This window comes from Rhinolophus sinicus, chromosome X (genome assembly GCF_036562045.2).
Source record: "Rhinolophus sinicus isolate RSC01 chromosome X, ASM3656204v1, whole genome shotgun sequence".
NCBI classification, from domain to species: Eukaryota; Metazoa; Chordata; class Mammalia; order Chiroptera; family Rhinolophidae; genus Rhinolophus; species Rhinolophus sinicus.
In genome coordinates, this window is record NC_133768.1 from 69496584 (window position 1) to 69518216 (window position 21633).

At 42.7% G+C, this 21633-nt stretch overlaps 1 protein-coding gene across 1 annotated transcript; it reads left to right on the plus strand.

Moving 5' to 3' along the window:
* Positions 1–608: 608 nt before the first annotated feature.
* On the plus strand, positions 609–12396 carry LOC109439546 (nuclear RNA export factor 2). Its single transcript, XM_074323306.1, is given in 19 exon segments — positions 609–636; positions 5208–5391; positions 5616–5766; positions 6385–6468; positions 6579–6683; positions 6800–6880; positions 7000–7069; positions 7218–7306; positions 7425–7532; positions 7707–7816; positions 9627–9663; positions 10049–10117; positions 10203–10258; positions 10400–10507; positions 10627–10685; positions 10791–10906; positions 11002–11044; positions 11619–11691; positions 12210–12396. Coding segments are annotated over 19 exon segments (1758 nt in total).
* The last annotated feature ends 9237 nt before the right edge of the window (positions 12397–21633 follow it).

Sequence of the window (21633 nt, forward strand, 5' to 3'; positions counted from 1 at the left end):
CTCCATGTCCATGGCTGGTGCACGTCCATCACAGGAGAGTGGATGTTGCAGGGGTGGGGTCTGAGCAATTCTTATTGGAATAACTTGGAGACCCAAACTGACAGAGGAGCTGCCATCTAGAAAATTGTCGGTGACTGTGCCTGAGGGGAAGAGGGCCCTGGACGGACTCAAATCAATAACCATATATTCTGGCCAAGAAACAACCCTTCACTCACAAACCATTAGCCATAACAGTCACATTTTTACACAGCCCAACCCAAATAAAGGCAGTCAAGAAGTGCAGTTCTATCAGGTGCCTAGAACAGGGGAGAAATGGAAACACTTGGCAAACAGCACTACTGACTACCACATGATAGAATTGAAGCTCAGAGATATTGAGTACTGCCTAAAACTACATAGGCAGTAAGTGACAGACCACATTCCATATATATATGATTATATAGGATTTCAAAGTCCATGCCCTTTCTACTCTTATTTTCTTCAACATTGTTTACTATCCTCTTAAATAAAGTTCATATATACTTAACATAGAAATTCCTTTACTTCAATGCTGCAGTTCCATCTCTTTTAATCATTTTATATTCCAATAGTGGAATTGAATAGACGTGATGGGCTTGATTAAAATCCCCAGCATTGGTAAGCCACAGGTCTTTTCCAAGTAAATAACTTTATTGGATATTTGGATATCTGTGCTATTCAAGGATAAAAATTATGAAAGAAAACCTAATGGTAGATGAAAAGACTGTTCATTTGTTCTATACTTAATAAAAATAATCTCATGCCTTTCCATATTGCCAAGGAAAAACAATAAGAGCAAAAATTAATGAAATTGATAATAGATACTAAAGAGTCGATAAAAATGCTGGATGTTAGTGCTTTCAAAATATAAGAAAATAAAGAAACCCCTGGCAAGATGGATCAAGAAAATTAGAAGGCACAGGTAAGCCCCTTTGGGATGGAAAAGGCATCATGCTTACACTTACAGTAAAGATGTAAAAGGTAAGAGAATATTATGAAAAATATATGCTGATAATTTGAAAATTTATACTAAATGAATAAATTCTAGGAAAAAATAACCTTTTTATGTTGAAGAAATAAAAATGATAATATTAAGAGTATTCTTGATGCATAAGAAGAGAAATTATTGGTCAATCTTAATTAGTTATAGAAATGCAAAAATAATAGAAATAAGAAAACAAACTAAACCCAACAATAGCTAAAACAGATAATACAGGATAACAAAGTTGTGTTTATCACAAACTTGTAATGTTGGTTTAATATTAAAAAAGCCATAATGTAATTCAACAGATTAATAAGATAAAGGAGTAAGAAAAGGATGATATCATAAAGATTCCAGAAAAAAGGGGTGTACAAAAAAATTCATCAACCAATTAAGATTAAACAACAACAATAGCTCTCAACTAATCAGGAATAGAAAGATATTTCTTTACTGACGACGAGTATTAGAAAATACAATGAACACCATACATAATAGTCAAACATTAAAAGCATCCATTTCAAATCAGAATCGGCAAAGATGACTAATGTAATCACTTACGTTCAATATCTTACTGAGTCTCCTAGGCATTCCAGTAAGCCAAAATACATACATACATGCATAAGTTAATTGTATAAAAGTGAAAAGAAACAAAACGAAGTATAATTGTCTTCATATAAAATGCAAGAGAATCTACAAAAAATTATAATAGCAATTAAGATTATTGGATGTTAAGATTCACGTACACAAAATAATTGCAACAAATAGAAAAATCATGTATTCATTGAAATATACCATTAACAATAGCAAAAAAAAATTGATTCTGTGAAATATACCATGAATTGGCTCACTGGGCAAGTAGTCCAACACTTGTAAACACTCATAGGCTTTCCTGTACTATAGAGACTGAAATGCTAAACAAGAATGGAGACCCATGTGAGTGTGTATGCGTGTACTAGAGCCCCTTGAATCTAGAGTCCCAAACAGATCTCCATGTATCAAGCATATGCACCATAGGGAGACTTGGAGGTAGAATAATGTGGTAGCCACATGCAGGGTCAGCTACGTATGATGCAGGAGGTCTCTGGGTTTTATGGGACAACCATAGCAGAGATTTTAGCATTCAGTCTTTGCCATACATGTCAAGTAACGAACAGGCAGTGGTGGTGTTGCAGCTATAGCAGTCCCATAACATGAGTGGGCTGCCCCAGGCCGTGCAACATCCAAGCCCACTTTTCTGACCCTCACAGAGTTTTTGTATGATATGTAATGTATTATATCAAAGGAGTCTTATTTTTATGAAATAGCTAGAATGCATTCTGACATAGGCAAGTGGGAACCTTGATTAACAGAGTGTTTCATGCTAAAATTGGTTGCAAACAGAGGACCCTGAAGGAAATGGAAATCTGGGATAGGTTATTGGACCTAGGAGGATCTGAAGATGGTAAGGATCTAATTGACACTAGAGGATGAAATATTTGTATTCCATGGCACACAGTGGTAAAACAGTTGCAAAGTTACATCTGTGGTCACTTGAATTGAAATGCCTTTGAAGTCTATGTGAGTGGAACAAGCAGCTGCTGTTAGGGACTCAGAGGACACTCTTTTCCTCAGCATTGGGGGACGTATTGGTGAGGAGGACATGTTCATGTTTGAAGTGTTCTGAAGTAGCTGACTTGTGTAAGCCACAGATTAAATGGGAGATCCTGTCATTGACATGGTCACCCTCATTTCAGTGAGGATATTGGGATCCTAGAGTCAAAGGCCAAGTAGAAGCACTTAACCTCCTAGGTCAAGTTGAGTGCTGTTTACCTTAATAGGCAGCAAGAATGGAAAGGTAGTCACATTGGTTTGACCTACAGCAACCTATGAAAATGGCTAATTCATGAACAGATCTCTTGGATCTTGAAATATCTGAACATCCTTGAAAGTTGAAGTTGATCAGTGTAAAAATAAATGAAACAAATATTTATAATAAAATATAAAAACATAAAGCAAAACTCTAGATCTGGTGACTTGAGCTATCGTGATGGCGAATGATGATACCTTATTCAATTCCCACACCTGACCCAGAACACCAAGAACAAATAGACTACTGAGGAAAAGGCCTTACAATAGTCACAAGTAACTACAGTAAATCTTCTTGCGATTTACCAGTTACTGTGCACTTGCTCGAAGGACACTTGCTCTGAGCCAGAGCTCAACAACCCTCTTCTGAGAAAGACCAGATCATGAATATTTGAGACATTTGAGGCCATTTAGTCTTTATTGTAACTATTCAACTTTGCTATTGTAGAGTGACAGCCTTACATTCAGCCTATCATGGAGAATGTTCCATATGCACTTGAGAAGAATGTATATTTTGCTGTTTTTGGGTGGAGTGTTCTGTACATATCTGGTCCATTTGATCTATAGTATTCAAGTCCTCTATTTTCTTATTTGTCTGGTTGTTCTATTATTGAAAGTAGGATATTAAAGTCTCCTACTATTGTGTTGCTATTTCTTTCTTAATTTTTGTCAATGTTTGCTTCATATATTTAGGAGCTCTGGTATTTGGTGCATAAGTATAGTTTTTATATTTATTTGGTTAATTGATACCTATATTATCATATAATGTCTTTCTTTGTCTCTTGTAACAGTTTTTGACTTACATTCTATTTTATCTGGTATTAGTATAACTACTTCTGCCCTCTTCTGGTTATTGCTTCCATGGGATATATTTTGCTATCCTTTCACTTTCAGCCGAAACTTGTCCTTAGATCTAAAGTGAGTTTCTTATAGACAGCATATAGTTGGATCTTGCTTTTTTTTAATCCATCTTTTTATTGGGGAGTTTAATTCATTTGCATTTAAAGTAATAATTGATAGGGAAGGACTTACTATTCCCATTTTGTTAAATTTTTTCCATGTCTTATAGCTTTTTTGTCTCTTCTTTCCTCTCTTACTGCCTTCCTTTATGTTTCATTGATTTTTTTTTTTGTACTGATATGCTGTGATTTCATTCTAATTTGCTTTTGCATATATTCCATGGATATTTTCTTTGTGGTTACCATTGCAATTACATAAAACATCTTAAAGTCACAGCATCTGATTTTACATTGATAACAATTTAATTTCAATTGCATATAAAACCATTACTCATTAGTATTTCTTGTAGAACAATTCTAGTGGAATGAACTCCCTCAGCTTTATGTGGGAAAGGCTTAATTTCTCTTCCATTTTTTGAAGGATAGTTGTGCAAGACACAATATTCTTGGTTGATAAGTTTTTTCTTTAGCATATTGACTGTACCATCTCACTCCCTTCTAGCCTGCAAAGTTTCAGCTGAGAAATCCACTGATGATCTTATGGAAGCTCACTTGTATGTGACGAATCACTTTTCTCTTTTGCCTATGAGAGTCTCTCATTGTTGACTTTAGACAATTTGATTATAACATATCTTGATGTGGTTCTTTTTGATTTATTCTAGTTGTAGTTCTTTCAGCTTCTTGAAATGTCATGTACATGTCTTTCTTCAGATTTGGGAAGTTTTGGGCCATTATTTCTTTTTTCTTTCCCTTTCTTCTGCCTCCCTCCCCCACTTCGATTCAAACCGTGGTTTCTCAGTCTGCTTGTGTAGGACACAGCTCCCTGGCCCACGCTGGTATTACCAGCCCATGCTGGTATTATGACCCTTGCGCTCCCCCTGGTTGAGGCAGTCAGTTGCCAGTCATCAGTTGGCCACTCACAGCAGCTCTCACCAGCAGCCCACGGCAGCACTCAGCAGCCCGTGACAGCTCACAGCAATCTCCGGCTGCTCACGGCAGCCCAGCTCCAGGGAGAGCTGTTGTTCACAATCTTAGCTGTAGAGGGCACAGCTCACTGGCCCATGTAGGAATCAAACCAGCAACCTTGGCACCAGGAACATGGTGCTCCAACCACCTGAGCCGGACCCCTGCTCCATTTTTAAAAAGGTTCAACACAGTTACCTCCTCTTCCTCTTCCTCCTCTACTTCCTCCTCTGTGATCTCTCCCCTGACAGTACCATATGTTAGGTAGGGTTCTCCTATCTGGATAGGCAGAGGAATTTCCTTTCTGGAGACTATGGGAATGGTGCCTTAGAGCAGGTTAGCACATTGCTTGCCATACCATGGCATTGGTCTAAGATGTGGTACCTGGTAAGTGGGCCAAAGATGTGTCTTCAAACTTGTGTTTTTGTTCCCCTTTTTAGAATATAGTAATGGTGGTAGCTCACCTCAAAGAAGAAAGAAAAGTTGGAGTTCTTTCCGAGGTAATTTTGGCAAGAGGAACCGTCGTTATGAACATGGTGGATATAAGCCTCAGCCTTCCCACCTTCAGGAGGATGATAGAAAACAGGGGATTAGGGATGTCCAGCAGGTCCCCCAAGCGAGACAGTAAGTGACCAGGCAGCCTGGTTTGCATGTAACTTCCCACGGGACTGCAACTTTTTCACTCTCCATGGTCTTTTTTATCCTCTCACTGGAAAACTGAAAAATGCTAGAAGTGAAATAATGGTTGAGCAAGCCTAATTGTAGTCCTGGTGTCAGAGAGGTGAGGGTGTATAGAAGACTCCTTAGCATTTATGGCCACCCTCCTTCTCTACACCTCCCTGCTGCAGTACTCCCTATACCACTGACCACAAGAGAAGAGTGAAATTTCATAATGAAGGCTGTATCCAGATTACTGTGTGGAGAAATAAAAAACTTCTTGAGGGAAAATTTGGGGAGAATGCACAAGATGGAACCCTGGGGAGCTGGTTCAAGATCAAAGTAAGTGTCCTGAAAAAAAAAAAAAATGCGATGTGCAGGAAGGAAAGGTCAGCTAGAGTTATGTTGGTCTCATGTAGAGATACTAGGTACTTTGTTGGGGACAGTTTGTAATCTTTCCTTTTTATTACCAGGAGGTAACATTCTTGTTCCTCTAAGGGGAAATTCAGAGAAGCAGTATAAAGGAGGCAGGCAGACTGTAGGGAAAGTGGAAGAGACTGCCTAAAAGCAAAGGTGGAACTATTGCCAAGGAGATGGAACAACTCCACACTAGATGTCTCAGTTTGAGTCAAGATGAGTGTAGGCGATGGAGGGTCAAGTCTCTGGAGAACTTGTCAGAGGGGCAAGCAGTCTGCACTAGGTAGCGTTTCCTGGAAATTCATAAAAGAAGGATCATATCTAACACTTTATGTTGATTATATGGAAGAGAGTTTGAATAGAAAGAAAGGGGATTTAGGAACTCCATATTTGGCACAAACATAAGAAATTATGTCTGCAGTCCCTTTTTAGAAGTCCTTTTGATTTTGGTACAAGGTGGAAAAGAACCCTGTGTTGGGCCTGCTCTCTAGCCTTCTTTGCATGTTGTTCCTCCTCTCTCCCTTCCTTTCTTTTCACCCTTAGGTTCCTGATGGGATGAAGTATGACAAGACATGGCTAATGAATTCAATCCAGAGCCATTGCAGTGTCCCTTTCACTCCAGTGGATGTAAGACAGGATGGTGAAGCCAGATTAGGGCACACAGGGAAGGGGGAGAGACCTGGCTCAGCATAGGACAACAGCTTATGTCACTGTTGTTGTTCCTTTAATCCCTGTAGTTCCACTATGTGAAAAACTGGGCCCAGTTCTTTGTCCAGGATGCTAGCGCTGCCTCTGCATTGAAGGATGTCAGCTACAAGATTTGTGATGAGGAGAACCAAAAGGTGTGTGTGGAGGGCATTACCTGTACATAGTCCAGGGGCAGAAGGATACGTCAGGGGCTGGTCGTCTTCTTTAGAACTGGAGTTCCTAGTGCTTACCCCACCGCTCCTTCCTGCAGATACCTATCTTTGTCAGTACTTCTGCTGTACCCTACTCTGTGTGGGATAAGTTGGAGCCAAAGGAAATGGAGCAGCTAAATGTATTGCAGACTCAAGACATATTGTGTGCCCACACCCAGAGCCACCTCTTCTTCCTCGAGCCCGTGACTTCCCTGTCACCATCATAGCCTCAGGGATTTCTCTCCATGTTCCTCTGCAGCTGACCATGAACAAGCGATATGATCCCTCCAAGAAAGCTCTCGACCATCATAAGCTCCGCTTTGACCCAGGTATGGCTGACAGTAGTAATTTTAGGGCAGGTGACAGGACAGTAAGGTCAGCCTGGAAAGGAGACTTATGGATGGTAGCATGTTAAGGGGTTGGTGGTGGTCGTGGACCCTTTCAGCCTTCTGATTCCTTCTTCTCGTCTTCCTGAAGACTTGGTGGGCCTTGATATTGATATAATCCTGAATCGAAGAAACTGCATGGCTGCCACCCTGCAGATCATCAAAGAGAATTTCCCTGAGGTGAGGCCTTAGACCCAGTGCTGGTGTTCCAGTAGAGGGCAGAACTCATCGTCAGGGGGCAGATTTGTCCCTGAGGCCCAAGATAGTAACCGTCACTCTGACTTTTTCCCCCCAAAAGCTGTTGTCCTTGAACTTGCGCAACAACAAACTGTACCAGCTGGATGGCCTGTCTGACCTTTTACAGATGGCCCCCACAGTCAAGATTCTGAACCTCTCCAAAAATCAGGTGATAAAAGGGAGCCAGATCAAAGTTGGGTTAAAGGGGAGGGGGTGCTCATCAGAATGACGACAGGAGCTAGTGGAAAGCACCTGTGGGGGAGGGAAGGGGTTATGGGTGCAGAGGTCTGGATTTCTTTCTTTCCCTGGGACTCCTTTTCCAGTTTTTCCCCCTATTTCTCAGCTGAAGTCAGTATGTGAGTTGGACAAGGGGAAAGGCCTGAAGCTCAAAGAGCTGTGGCTGGAAGAAAACCCCTTGTGCAGCACTTTCCCAGACCAGTCCACCTACACAAGGTTGGTGATAACCATTGTCACCCTTCCTGGGGATGCTTGCCCCTGAGAGATCAGAGTATCCCTAACAGTGTCCATCTAAAGAAGGTGGCAGCCCTGGTCCTCTGGGAGGACCTTTTCTTTTCTGTATCTCTCACCTCACCTGAGGTCTTTCTTCCTCTAATCTGCTCAGCAGTTTTCTTGGTCTGGTATCAGGTTCCTCACGCTGCACCCAGTTTTCTCTAGCATGCCCTCCCAAGAGTGTGCTGCAGGAAGCAGGATATCCCTTCCTCACCAGGACCAGGAGAGCCAGCCTTGAGCCAGACGCTAGTGCCCTGCACTGAGAAGGGTCCTCCAGCCTAGGCCTCATGCTGAGACAGGCCTTTCTGCTTCTGAGTTGATACAGAGTTTCCCTATCTTCTTTAGTTTGGAACCCTCTTTCCCATGTTCCAAAAGGGTCTCTTCTCCAATCACAGACTGACATGGGTAATCCCTGCTCCATGCTGAGGGCTGAGGCTCCAGGTGGCTGGCAACATGACATCTGTTCCTTTGGACCAATGCCAGGAGCTGGACCCTCTTTGGCAGAAATCAGGTTTCCTTGAGTCAAGGGTCCAGAACCACCTCCCAAGGCAAGAAGGCAGAGGGCAGAGGGTGTTGAGGAGACAGAAGGACAGACCTGTCAGGGGCACTGCCTCTCTCTCCCTCTACACATCACATTTTCCTGCCTGGTCTTTCAGAGAAGCCCAGGGTAGCCTGACACAGGTATGATTCCTCAGATGAGGAACCAACTAAGATGTGCACAGGTGCACAGGGGCCATGAGGAGAGAAGGCAGTGATCATAGTCGGAGGCCACAGACACTACTCCATGCTGAGCTGGGGCCTGACACTTTTCTGTTTGGGGAAGGTCTCCTGCCTCCATGGCTGCTCTATTTCCCAGGTCAGACTGAGCTCCCACAGGTGGCAAAGTTTCAGCCAGCATCTAATGGGCCCCCAGCCCAATAAGTGCATGTTTTCCCTTCCTACCTGAGGTCCCAGGGTCAGCCAAGGGCAGGTGAAGGAAAGTGCTACAGCAGGGGAGCCATGTCCCCTTCTGTTTTCTTCCCTGACCCGCACCTCCATGGCAGAGCTTCTTTCCCTTCCCTTTGCTTTGCTTTCTCTTTCTCCCTTGTCTCTACTCCCCTACGTCTCCCCCATCATTCCCCTCCTCTCTTCACTCCCTTTTTGTCTTCATCCCCCTCTCTTTCCTTCCCTTCTTCCTGCACATTGCCTCAGTCACCTCCCTGCCCCGGCATCCCAGCCCATCCCTTGCGTGTGTCCTGGCCCTGGCAGAATGCTGGACCCCCAGTGAAGTAGCAGAGCCCTGGGCTCCCACCCCATTCCCTCTTCTGTCTGGAGCCTTCAGTGGGGACCTGGAGGAAGGAAGGGAGGCAGAAGGGGGAAGAAGCCCTGAATCCTGGGATCCAAATGGTGTTTTGTGTGGCACTGGAGAAGGGAGTCAGGGCAGTTTAGGTGGGAGCTACCCAGGGGACAGGAGGGGGAGGGAGGGAAGAAGAGAAGGAGGGAGGGAGGGAGAGAGAGAGAGAGAGAATGGATATGAATGTGAAGCTGTGGAGAGAGATGAGACTGCATGCTTCAGACATCCCATATGACAGGTGCTCAGTGCTCAGCAGGGGAGTGGACCCAGGACCCTAGAAATCAGAGGCTTAGGGGGGCAAAGGGGCTGCTGGGTGGGCAGAACACACTGGTATCTGTTTATGTCATCAGTGTTTTAGCTAAACGGAAGCATTACCACACAAACTATCAACCACTCCTTTCTATTTTTGGTTTTGGACAGTGCCATCAAGAACTGTTTCCCCAAGTTGTTACGCCTGGTAAGTGCCTACATTCATCATTGTCTCTTACTAGGATTGACGACCTCCACACCTGCCCTCAAGCAATTTGGATCTTGCTTAGATTATGTGTTTGCATCAGACCCTTATCCATTTTAAGGGACATGAACCCCTAAAAAAGACATGAATATGCTCTCTGGAAAATGTACACATATATACAGACAGACACAAGTTGCATATAGTAGTAGAGATTTTCCAGACCTCATGATGCAGATGCCCACTGTAATCAGGCCCATGGAATATTCAGGGTCCTTTCGCACCTGACCTCTGACCCTCACCCTTTCCTGGGCCCATCCTTTCATAATCATCCAGGACCACTGGATGATCTCCCTGGTCTCTGCTGCTGACTTCCTCTTCTCTTCTCCAGGATGGCCAGGCGTTACAACCCCCAACTACTATTGACATTGACAAACCCTACTTAACAAAACCTTGTGAGGTAAGAAAAAAGGATCAAAGAATATTTGGGGTATTGCAAGGGAGGCTTTATCAGTAACATAGTCTTAAACGTCTTTTGATTTCAGGAAAGCTATAAAGGATGTGAGGCACTGAAGAGTCTAGTCCTGCAATTCCTGAAAGAGTAAGTACCGCTGGGACCACCAGGAATGGGGAGGGCTGGGATAGACTGGGTTACCCATGCACAGGTCTGCTCATGGGCATTTTCAAGTTCTATTTGAGGTCCAGACCATAGAGATAGACTGCCTTCATTGTTCCCCCACAGATACTACTTTATTTATGACTCTGGAAACCGACAGGGTCTCCTCGCTGCTTATCACGACGAGGCCTGTTTCTCCCTGACCGTTCCATTCAACCCCATAGAACCAGCTCTGTGAGTATCATAGCTCAGGCCCTGCTCTTGGGCCATCTGGCTCCCCAGTATACACCAGTCAGCTTCTGGAAACACCCACACTGGCCAGACCACCACCTCCTGTTCCTCTTTTCTCCTAGAAGCAGCTTGTTTGAGTACTTCAAGGATAACAGGAATATGAAGAACCTCAAGGACCCCTGTGCGTGTGTGATGGGTTAGATTGGGCAGGGAAAGGGGGCATGAAGGGGTCAGTCATAGAGCCGAGGGTGTGGCAACCATGACTTTCACTGTCCTCTACCTACAGTCCTACGGGTTCAGCTGCTGAAGCGTACAAAACATGACATTGTGTGCTCCCTCTGTGTGTTGCCCAAAACTCAGCATGACCTCCTCTCCTTCATGGTGGACATGTGGTTCCAGACGGTGAGCACCTGTTTCCTCTCTGGGGCAGGCCCAGAAAGCTGTAGGTGGGTAGGAGGCGTAGGTGGTGACTGAGCACCTGGGCCCTTCCCTTTCAGGAAAGGATGCTCTGCTTCTCTGTCAATGGGGTGTTCAAGGAAGGTGAGTGTGTGTAGACTCCCCTCCCCAGATGTCCCACTGCTGCCTCCGCCCGGCTGGGCTCCCTCTCTGAACTCTCCCAAATCCCTAATCCCTGCCCTTTCCTTCCTGTTCCCTCTGTGTTCTCCTGAATCCCTTCTGCCCCCAAACCATCCTGGTATGACCTGCATCCATGCCCACACAGCTTGGGCGTTATGGGCACACACTGTGGCCTTTGATGGCTGTCGTCCTAGATGCTTACTCTGAGAACTTGGGCCCATTACCTAACCTCTCATGTTCCTCATTTGCAAAATGGGTCTAATAATACCCACTTCTTGGGTAGCTGCAAAAAATGAAACCTATGAACTTGTGAAGGGGTTGTCCCAGGGCCCAGCACGTGGTAACATCCCTGTCAGTGAGAGCAGATGGCCCCTGTTGTTGCCCTCCCCACCATAGAGATTGACTGCCTTCATTGTGATTCCCAGTGAACAGTTGTTCCCTTTGGCATGAGAATCAAGCCAGACCCTGACAGGGGAAGGCAGTGTGAGCATGTGAAGCATGTGAGACTTTAAAGGGCTGTTGTTTGTTGTTGTGGAAGTGGATGGAAATTCTCAAGGTTCTGTGCGTGCCTTCAGCCGGACCTTCATCGCTACCCCTGCCAGCAGTTCCGGGTGAGTCCTGCACTGTGGGTGAGCACCTCCAGTCTAGCCTGGGTCCAGGGGTGTGGGAATATGCATTTCCTTGGGGTTTTCTCAACATTGTGGGAAGCCAACAGGTAGATCCAAGCAGCAGTCCAGCATAGGGGTTAAGAGCGTGGGCTCTGGGGTTAGAGCACTGTGTCCTCTTTCTGACCTAACACTCACTAGGTTGTGACCTTGGTCAAGTCACGTGACCTTTCTGTGACACAATGTCTTCCTCTAAAAATGGGATTAGACTGTCCTGTCATGTAGGCTGTTTTACAGAGTAATTGCTTTGGGTTTAAACCTGTAAATTTAGTGAAGCTGGTAGAGAATCTCTCCAAGAGTGGGCTCTGTGAGAGAGGCAGAGCTAGCAGCCAAGGAACCTGGGGGGCAGGCACAGTCGGGGTATGGAAGGAATCTGGTTGCTGAGTGGCAGTGGGAGCAGGATCCTTGGTGGGGATGTGGGGTTGTATTTCCATCAGCTCTCTGAGGGCCCATTTTCCCTCCAGTATATTCATCGTGAATGATGAACTATTTGTGAGAGACATCACCCCCAGCAAGACTCAAAGTGCATTCTCCATCCAAGTGCCGGCACCCATCTCAAGCTCTGGGCCCAGCCTCTCCCAGCAGCAGCAGGAAATGGTGCAGGCTTTCTCCACCCAATCTGGGATGAGCTTCCAATGAACTCAGAAGTGAGTGCTGGCTGTGCATGTGGATAGGAGGGAGCTGGGAGGAGCAAAGGAGTGAATAGTGGGAACTCGGACGTAATTATCTTAAATCTCGTTTCCTACAAAAGTTTGCATGTGAACAATCCCCTAATTTTATACTAATACATTTAAATATAGTATATTATAAAATCCAGTTTTCCTAGTGCACATCCTGTTTTGAAACTTGTTTTGTTTATTAATTGTTAGCACCAGCATAGTTTCCTCTCAGTATATATTAAGCTACCTTGTTCCTGCTAAGATCTGTGTATTAAACAATTGAATGCCAGTAGGCCACAAGTTATTGTTGATAGACATTTGCCTTGTCACTACTTTTTCAGTATTACATGCAGTGCCACCTGCTCATTATGGTACATACATCTTGGAGAATTTGGAGGTTTCTTTCTGTATCATAGATTAACAATAACATTGTGTGGTCAGAGTGTTTCCATTTTGTCCTAAGTGAGGTCATCTGTCCTCCCTCACCACAGGTGCTTTCAGTACAATGAGTAGGCTATACTGGAACTACATAATTCTTTTTTATTATTATTATTAGTTTCGGGTGTACAAAACAACATAATGATTAGGCGTTTACACACCTCACAAAGTGTTAACCCAACAAGTCTACTACCCACCTGACACCATACATAGGAATTACAATACCATTGACTATATGAACTATAAAATTCTTCACTCGTCAAAAAGTAAAGTTTGAGAATTCAGAGATAAAAGGAAATGGATCTCTAGGCTTTCAGGAAGGATAAGGGGACAGAAATCAGGTGGCCTGGGGATGAACCTCAGGGCTCCTGGCTGTGTTATATTCCCCATTCTCTCTCTTGACTTTCTCTAGTTGAAGGAGGCAAGATTCCAGAGGAGGCCCTCGTGCAGTGACCTGGAATCTTGGAAACAAAGCCCAGTAAAGGAGCCCTCAGGTGTCCTCATCTTCATCCTCATCATACTTGTTATATCTCTTCTCCAACCTGAGGCCACATCCATGTCTAAGGTTGGAGCCCGGCTGACCAAGAAGCCAAAGTTTACCTTGAAGCCTGCTAGTTGTTCTGTATGTTTCCCCCTCATGATCCTTGTTCATTTTCATATTAAAGAGTGGCATTGCACATTGCATTCTGTGTCTTAGATTGTTCTTTCCCTGCCCCAACCATGAGCCAAAGGGGCCAGGACCAGCAGGTCCCGTCTCCCCCTTCATCCATGGCCATCTCTAGATCAGGCGTCCACAGTGCTTGAAAATGATGGGGTAGGGACTCCATTCCTGGACTACCTTACAATCCGAGCTTTGGTCCCTGTATCCTGATAACCTTCTTTCTACCACTTCACAATAACTCACAAGCTGTGACACTCACTTTTGTAAACAAACTTAACATCTTTAGCAAGTGGAGCGCCATATGTATTGTAGTATTCATGGATTTCTTAATAATTTGACTGGTCTAAAACCATGCTAACATTTTTAGTAGGTTCTTACCTTATTTTTAATGTATCACTGACAAAGATTTTGAGTGTTGTGTACCTAACCCTATTTTCCCCACAAGTCCTGTGTTGTTTTTTTCACTTTTTAATTTTGAAATAATTATTGATTTACCAAAAGTTACAAAAATTGTGCAGAGAGGTCATGTGTATTCTCCACTCATATTCTCCCAATGATAAAGTCTTGAATTACAACAACGCAATATCAGACCAGGAAATGGACTTTTGTATATTCCACAGAGCTTGCTGAGATTTCACCAGTTCCACATGCACTAATTTGTGTGTTAGAGTGATGCACTTTTATCAGCTATGTAGATTCTGTAACCATCACCACAAACAAAATACAAACTTCCATCACCGCAAGTTTCCTTCATGCTACCCTTTATAACACACATACCTCTCCGTTGCCACACATCCCTAACCTCTTTCAAACACTCTTATAATTTCAAAAATGTCATATAAATGGAATCCTATAGTGTACAACCATTTGGAATGGATTTCTTTCCCTTAGCATAACTCCCCTGAGAGCCATCCAAGTCGTTAAGTGTATCGATAGCCTGTTCCTTCTTATTGCTGAGTAGTATTCCATGGTGTGGATGTACCAGTTTGTTTAAACACTCATCTGTTAAAGGAACATTTGGGCTGTTTTCACTTTTAAACTATTATGAATAAAACTTATGAACATTCATATACAGGATTTTGCATGAACACAAATTTTCATTTCTCTGTGCAATTGCTGCATCATATGGTGACTGCATGTTTATTTTTTAAAGAAAATACCAAATTGTTTTTCAGAGTGCCTATCCCCTTTTCCATTCTCATTAATAATGTAAGAGTGGCTCACATTATGCCTGCATTTGGTATTGTCCATATTTTTTAGCCATTGTGATACTGTGTTTCCCTGAAAAGACCTAGCCAGACGATCAGCTCTAATGCGTCTTTTGGAGTAAAAATTAATATAAGACCCGGTATTATATTAAGACCCGGTCTTAAATATTATAGTAAAATAAGACTGTGTGTTTTATTAATTTTTGCTCCAAAAGATGCATTAAGGTTGATTGTCTGGCTAGGTCTTATTTTCGGGGAAACACGGTAGGTATCTTCAATATTTCATTCTGCCTTTAATTTGCATTTCTGTGATGACTAAATATGTTGAATATCTTTTCATGTGCTATTTGCCATCATTAAATTAATCTTTTCATGTCTTTTGCCCATTTTCTAATTGTATTAAATGGCCAGATGTAGCTCTAGAGAGTTGCCCTGGTTCAGGCTAACAGAAAGAACGTAAGGCTTCTTGAGACTCATTTTTCTTAGCTGGGAAGGCAGAAGTGGGCTTGAAGCTACTTAAGGTGCCTCAAATTAGGATTAAACTTGAATCTGGAACAAGACTAAGAAGTGGGGGAATCTCTGGGTCCATCTGTGGGGAACTGGTTAGGGCAGAAAAATTAAGATGTGGGATGGGGGGAAAACAGTGGAAGGAGGAAGATGGGAGAGAAAATACCTTCTAAGTGATGCTAGATTCATCACTCCCAGCTAGCTCAATACGATTCAGAAAACTATTCTCTTAGACGCATGGTTTTCAATTCTGGATATGCATTAGAATTCCTTCCAATGGTCAGACTCAACCAATTGAATCAGAATCTCTAGGTGTAGGTCCAGTCATCAATATCTTATTCCTTAGTTGGTTCCAATAAGCTGCCAAAATTGAAAGACTTCTCTAATGGTGTTTTAGTCTCCTGGAACTGCCATAACAAGATAGCACACATTCAGTGGCTTAAATAACATTTATTTCTCACAGTTCCGTAGGCTGGATGTCCCAGATCTAGGTGTCTGCAGATTTAATTTCTTCTGAGGCCTCTCTCCTTGGCTTGAAGATGGCCGCCCTCTTGCTGCTTTGTCACATGATTGTCTCTGTGCATATGCACCCTTGGTATCTCTCTGTGTGTCCTAAACTACTCTTATAAGGATACCAATCAGATGGGATTAGGGCCCACCCTAAAGGGCTCATTTTAATTTAATCAGCTCTATAAAGGCCCTATCTTCAAACAGTCACATTTAAGGTGTTGGGGGTTAGAGCTTCAACATGTGAATTTGGGCGGGACACAATTCAGTTCACAAGAGATGGTGTGAGAAATAACCTCGGTCTGAGAAATTCAGCTCCCTTTTAGCTGCCTTCCTGGAACTACCAGTCACCAAATTGGGCAGAAGTTGGTCATGTGGCCACACTTAGTTTCAAAGGAAGCTACAAATGTGGTCTTTTATTGGGAACTTTACTGTCCCAAATAAATTTGGGATTCTCTTAATGAAAAAGGAGAACTGGTGTGGAATATGTGTTGCACTTTTACACCAAAGGCAGCTAGAAACACTTCCTCAATTGTCATGTCCTTTCTACCCAATTTTCCACTCATAATTTACATGGTTTCAAACAGAACTGCTGCTTCAGAGACACCTGAGCTCACTCTGCCATCCTCTCAAATCCCTTGCCCTAGACTCTGCCTGGCTCATCACAACTTAGAATGCAGATGTTTAATCCATGTCATTCATTCATTCATTCAACAAATACTTAATAGTTATCAATGATATGAGAGATGCTGTGATAAGGACTGGAGATAAAGCAAAGAAACTGACAGACATGTTCCTGGTTCTCACAGATCTGACATTCTAGAGGAGTTGATACACTCAAGAATTAAGTATTATTAAGAAAATAATATGGGGAAATGTGATAGAGAATGAATAGAGCGGGGAGGGAAGGGACAGGTTTCTGAAGTAGTCAGCAGTGGGAAGATATAGAAGCTGAGCCCTCTTGGCAGCAAGAATAAAGTCCCTAAGGTGTGAGCAAGCTTGACATGTTTCGGAAACAGCTTGGATGCCAATGTGCATTGGGAGCACAGTGTTAGGAAATGAGGTTAGAGTGGTAGGAGGGACCATGTCACAAAAGGCGTGGGCCATGGTAAGGACTCTGGGTTATGTTCTTATGATGGAGCCATTAGAGTTCTTTAAGAAAGAAAGGGATATTATTGTCATCTACTTGATTAACACTCACTGTAAATGAGTTCTTTGGTGAACAGACTAAAATAGAGCAACAGTAGGAGCAAGGAAACGAGTTAGGAGAGTTAGGAGTCTACCACAGACATGCATGTGGAAAGGTACAATGGCATGGGCCAGGCTCTTAGCAGTGGAAGTGATGAGAATCAGTCTGAAATGAGATGTGCACTGGAAGTACTGAACTTGTTGATGAAGTTCATGTTTGTGGTGAGAAATAAAAAGGAATCAAGAGTGTCTCTTGGAAAGTGGATATTTGCTGCTGGGTTAGGTTAGTTTTATTAGATTGGGAAGTGAGTGGAGAACTAGGTTGGATCAATGTCAGGAAATTGACAGTTTTTTGGTCATGTTGTTTGTGGAGCCTATGAAAAATCTGGGTGGGACCATGTTGCTGTACACATAAGTCTGGAGGTCCTAAGCATATTCTTGGCTATGGCAAAAACAAAACAAAAGTAAAAAAAAAACAATTGTACAGCTTAACAGAATATTTCAATCAAAAATACATGTCAATTCTACATATGACCAGAACACACCTCCAGATTCTGGAAAGGATACAAAGTCTTTTAAAAATCAGTTTTACTCAGCTATAATTTATGTTCAATATAATGCATGTATTTTACATGTGTAATTCAATAAATTTGGATAAATGCATTACACATATAACCACTACAATCAACATGTGGAAAATTGATATGAAAGATCCCTGTCAATCTCTTCATAAGCTCATTATGTTGTTAGAGAGAAAGAAAGGCATATACATGAATTAGAGAAAGATATAAGGAAGTAAAAGATAAGTTTCATTGATTGGAACAGTTCTTGGAGGTTTCAGCTTTGGTGAGGATTCCTGGAAAATGCCTACTTCTAATGCAAATACATTTGGGATGAGATGCTTGCCATCAACATAGAAGGTCAAGGCTGAAGTCAGACCAGGGCACCACAAAACTTTGTGGTCCCAGAATATCTCACCAATCTGAAATGCCTGTAAGTATTCACCAGTTTGACTTAAAATATTTGCAATTATCTTTGGAATATGAGTAAGAAGATGCACATGTATTTCCCAGGGGAAACGTCTTTGGGATATGTAGAAAGGCAGCACTCCACTAACATAGGCACATGGGGTCATTTCTAAGATTTGCTGGGTACCACCTCATTAGAGGACAGGGAAATCCAAGCTAAATGAGGAAGTAGCAAAGCAAGTACTCAATATCCTCTTGATTCCTCTAATTACTATTTTTAACCTGACATAAGAGATATTTATTTCCTTTGGGATGTCTTAAATCACTTCATGGTGGCAAGCCCTATCAGGAAGCATATGACATTTGTTTTAATCCAGGGAAAAGGAGAATTTTATTGGAAGCCCTGAGTTCATCTCACATTGGGGGAAACCTTAGAACTGGTGGGAGGAGGGGTCTACACAAAGTCCTTGGGTTGATAAATTTTTATATCTATGTTTATCCATATTGATGGGAACATGTACAAAGTGGCCATGGTGGGAGCAATATGAGCCTTGGCATATCTAGGTGGATGTAACTTTGCTACTGTTGAATTGCCAACTTTTCAGCAACAGAAACCAATTTTGAGCACCAAATATGGGGACTAGTTGAATAGATTGGGCCTTTTCACCCTGAAAAGTTCAATAGATCTTTTGAGAGGAATATATACATACTCCATCTAATTGTTTGCCTGCAGGGCCTAAGCCATCACCTCTGTTTGAGAGCAAACAGTGTTTGATCCACTGTCAGGGAATTCCCAGAAAACATCAGATGAGGAACCTGCTTTACAGCAACAATGTATGGAAATGAACCCATGAACATGGAATCCAGCTATCACATGACATTCTGTACCACCCAGAGGATTGGAATGGACTGCTGAAGGCCCAGGTGAAGTTCTGCTTGGAGGCAATATTTTAGTAGCATTGTGAGTCATCCTCTAGGACTCAGCATACACCATGAGTAAAAGACTTTTGTATGATTCTGGTCCTCAAAAGAAGTAATACATAGATCTGAGAAAATGAGGGGTGTAAACCAGAGTGACCTCACTTGCCATCATTCCAGTTGACTGGATTGGATAAATTTGGGTGCCTGATTCCTAGAACTCTGGACTACTGAATTATAAGCTACAAATGCCACTTGTGTACTTTGTCCTCCTTGTACCCATCAACCATCCTGCAGAAAGAGGAGACACCATTCTGGCAGAGGTAATGGACACTGATTATCAGGAGAGGGGGTACATTATTACACATTGAGGACAGGAAGAAATGTTTCCTTCCTAAGTGATCCACTGAGTACTTTTTGATATACCCCTGCCAGTTTCGACAGTGAACGGGCAAGGAAGAAGCCCGGTCCAGGGAAGGGTAAGGTAACCGGGGATAAGGAACTAGATAATGCCACTCGTAACTATCAGACTTAAGAGCTGAAGATGAAGGGAATCTTGAGTTGATAGTGGAACATGAAGATGAGTATTAGTTGTGGCTGAAAGACCAGCTGCAGAACTATGGGATGGTAATTATCATGTTCTAAATTTCCTGCAGTAATGTAGACCAACTGGGTCCTAGAGAACTTGACCCTTGGACATATGTGGAGAAGTGGACCCAAGAAGAACAAAGGATAGACTGTGATAAACACAGAGTCATGATGCCTAGATGTCTCCTTCAAGGAAAGAGTAGTTGTCCACCCCACTGGCATTGATATCAGCAGATAGCCTTCAGCTGTCAGTGGTTTCAGGGATAAACTCTGCTGCAGAGATGTCTTGCCCATAGTCATGCCCTTCCTGTGGTTTTCCTCATTGATGGAGGTAGGGTATAAAGGTCCAGCCATTTAGGCCGCATGCTTGGCAAATCTAGTGGGACATTTTAGCTCCATATTTCCACATGGGATAGATGAAAGCTGTCACTAGGCCTGCATTAAAGATTGACTTTTCCCTTGGCCCAATCCCACTTGTCCCTCCTCCATTCTATAGGTGCTCATCCCTATGGAACTCTATAATAAACATCCAGCATACTGTATTTGATCTCAGAGATTGCTTCCTGGAGATCATCTTGGGACCTCCACCAGCTCTTCCAAATGAGGACTTGCATATTTGTGTGCTTTGATCAATGCTATATCCCTAGCATCGAGAAGAGTGCCTAGAACATAGTAGAACCTCAGTAATTAGTGGTTGGGTGGGAAGGTCAAATTATACAATCACTTTGAAAAACACTTTGGGAGTTTTTAAAAATGTCAGCTATAATTTAATATATGTATAGTCACAGGATGTGGAGTACAGCATAGGGAATAGAGTCAATGGAATTGCAACAGCTATATACGATGTCAGAGGGGTACTAGATTGGGGGAGGGGGTTATCACTTTGTGAGGGGGGTAAATGTCTAACTATTACATTGTTTTGTACACCTGAAACTATTAAAAATACTTAATCTTATATCTACCATATAATCTATCCATTCCACACCTATATAATTAACTAACAAAAATGAAAGCATATGTCCACCCAAAGACTTGTATGTGATTTTGTGGAATAATTTATTCATAATGGCTCCAAACTGGAAATGAGTGAAACATCTACCATTTGGTGAATGGAAAAACAAATTGTGGAGTACTACTGAGGAATGAAAAGAACAAAGTATTGAATACACTTAACGACATGAATGAATGTCAAAATAATTATGCAGAATCAAAGAATCTGGAAGAAAAAATTATGAACCATCTTCTTTCATTTATAAAACCCTAGAACATGCAAACTGATTTATAGCAAAAAAATAAAAAAAGCAAATCAGTAGTTGTCTGCCATTGGTGAAGGGGGTGTGGGAGGAATTTGGAGAGCAATTAAAAAGGGGAATGAGGAATATGGAGACTGTTAGCGAATAAAGGTTCATTATCTTTATAGTGGTTATAATATCATGGGTGCAAACCAGTTGTACAATTTAAATATATACAGTTAATTGCATGTCAATTATACATTTAAAAAATCTCTTAAACTAATTACTGGTTGGATAAAAGGATGGACCTAGAAGAGTATGTCAAAGAAATGGTGGCATGATGTGAGCCTCTTGAAACCTCCCCTGGAATTTACAACAAATTGAACAGCTATAATTCCACAAAAGACTCTGGGGACAGAGTCCCAGAGAGCAGTTTCCAGGCTCTCAGCCTCACATGGAAAGGTGCTGGCTCAGTTATTAGAAGGCCATCAGCTATAATCAGCTGGCCAGCCATGTGGCAGGGTGGCCATCAGCTGTTACCGGTTAGCCATTAGCCACTAATATAACTGCCATGGCTACCCTGGCAAGGGGGTTGGTTGGTTGGTTGGTTGGTTGGTTGGTTGGTTGGCAGAGAAGCAGACAGCAGATTGTGGAGCCTGCTTCCTGTATCTCCAACCCAGCCACCATTGAGAATGTAGTGGTATGAACTTCTCTATCTTTGGCTCTGTTGGTGTTCCTTTTTGGCTTCACCATATCCTGCATTCTTGTGCGGGGAGTAGCACCAGAGACCCTGCATGACACATGGCACAGCGAGCAGGGTATAGGGCTGGCCAGAATTTCCAAAGGGGTAATGGAGCAGTTTATATGTATGAAAGCTTAGTTTTCCAAGCAGTGTTTGGTGCCAGCCAGAACTCTCTGAAGGATGGTGCAGCAGTTTGTGCGTATGAACACTCAGTCTCAGGAAGCCTGTGAGCAGTGGCACCGGGAGCAGGAAATGCAATCTGCTTGGGAGAA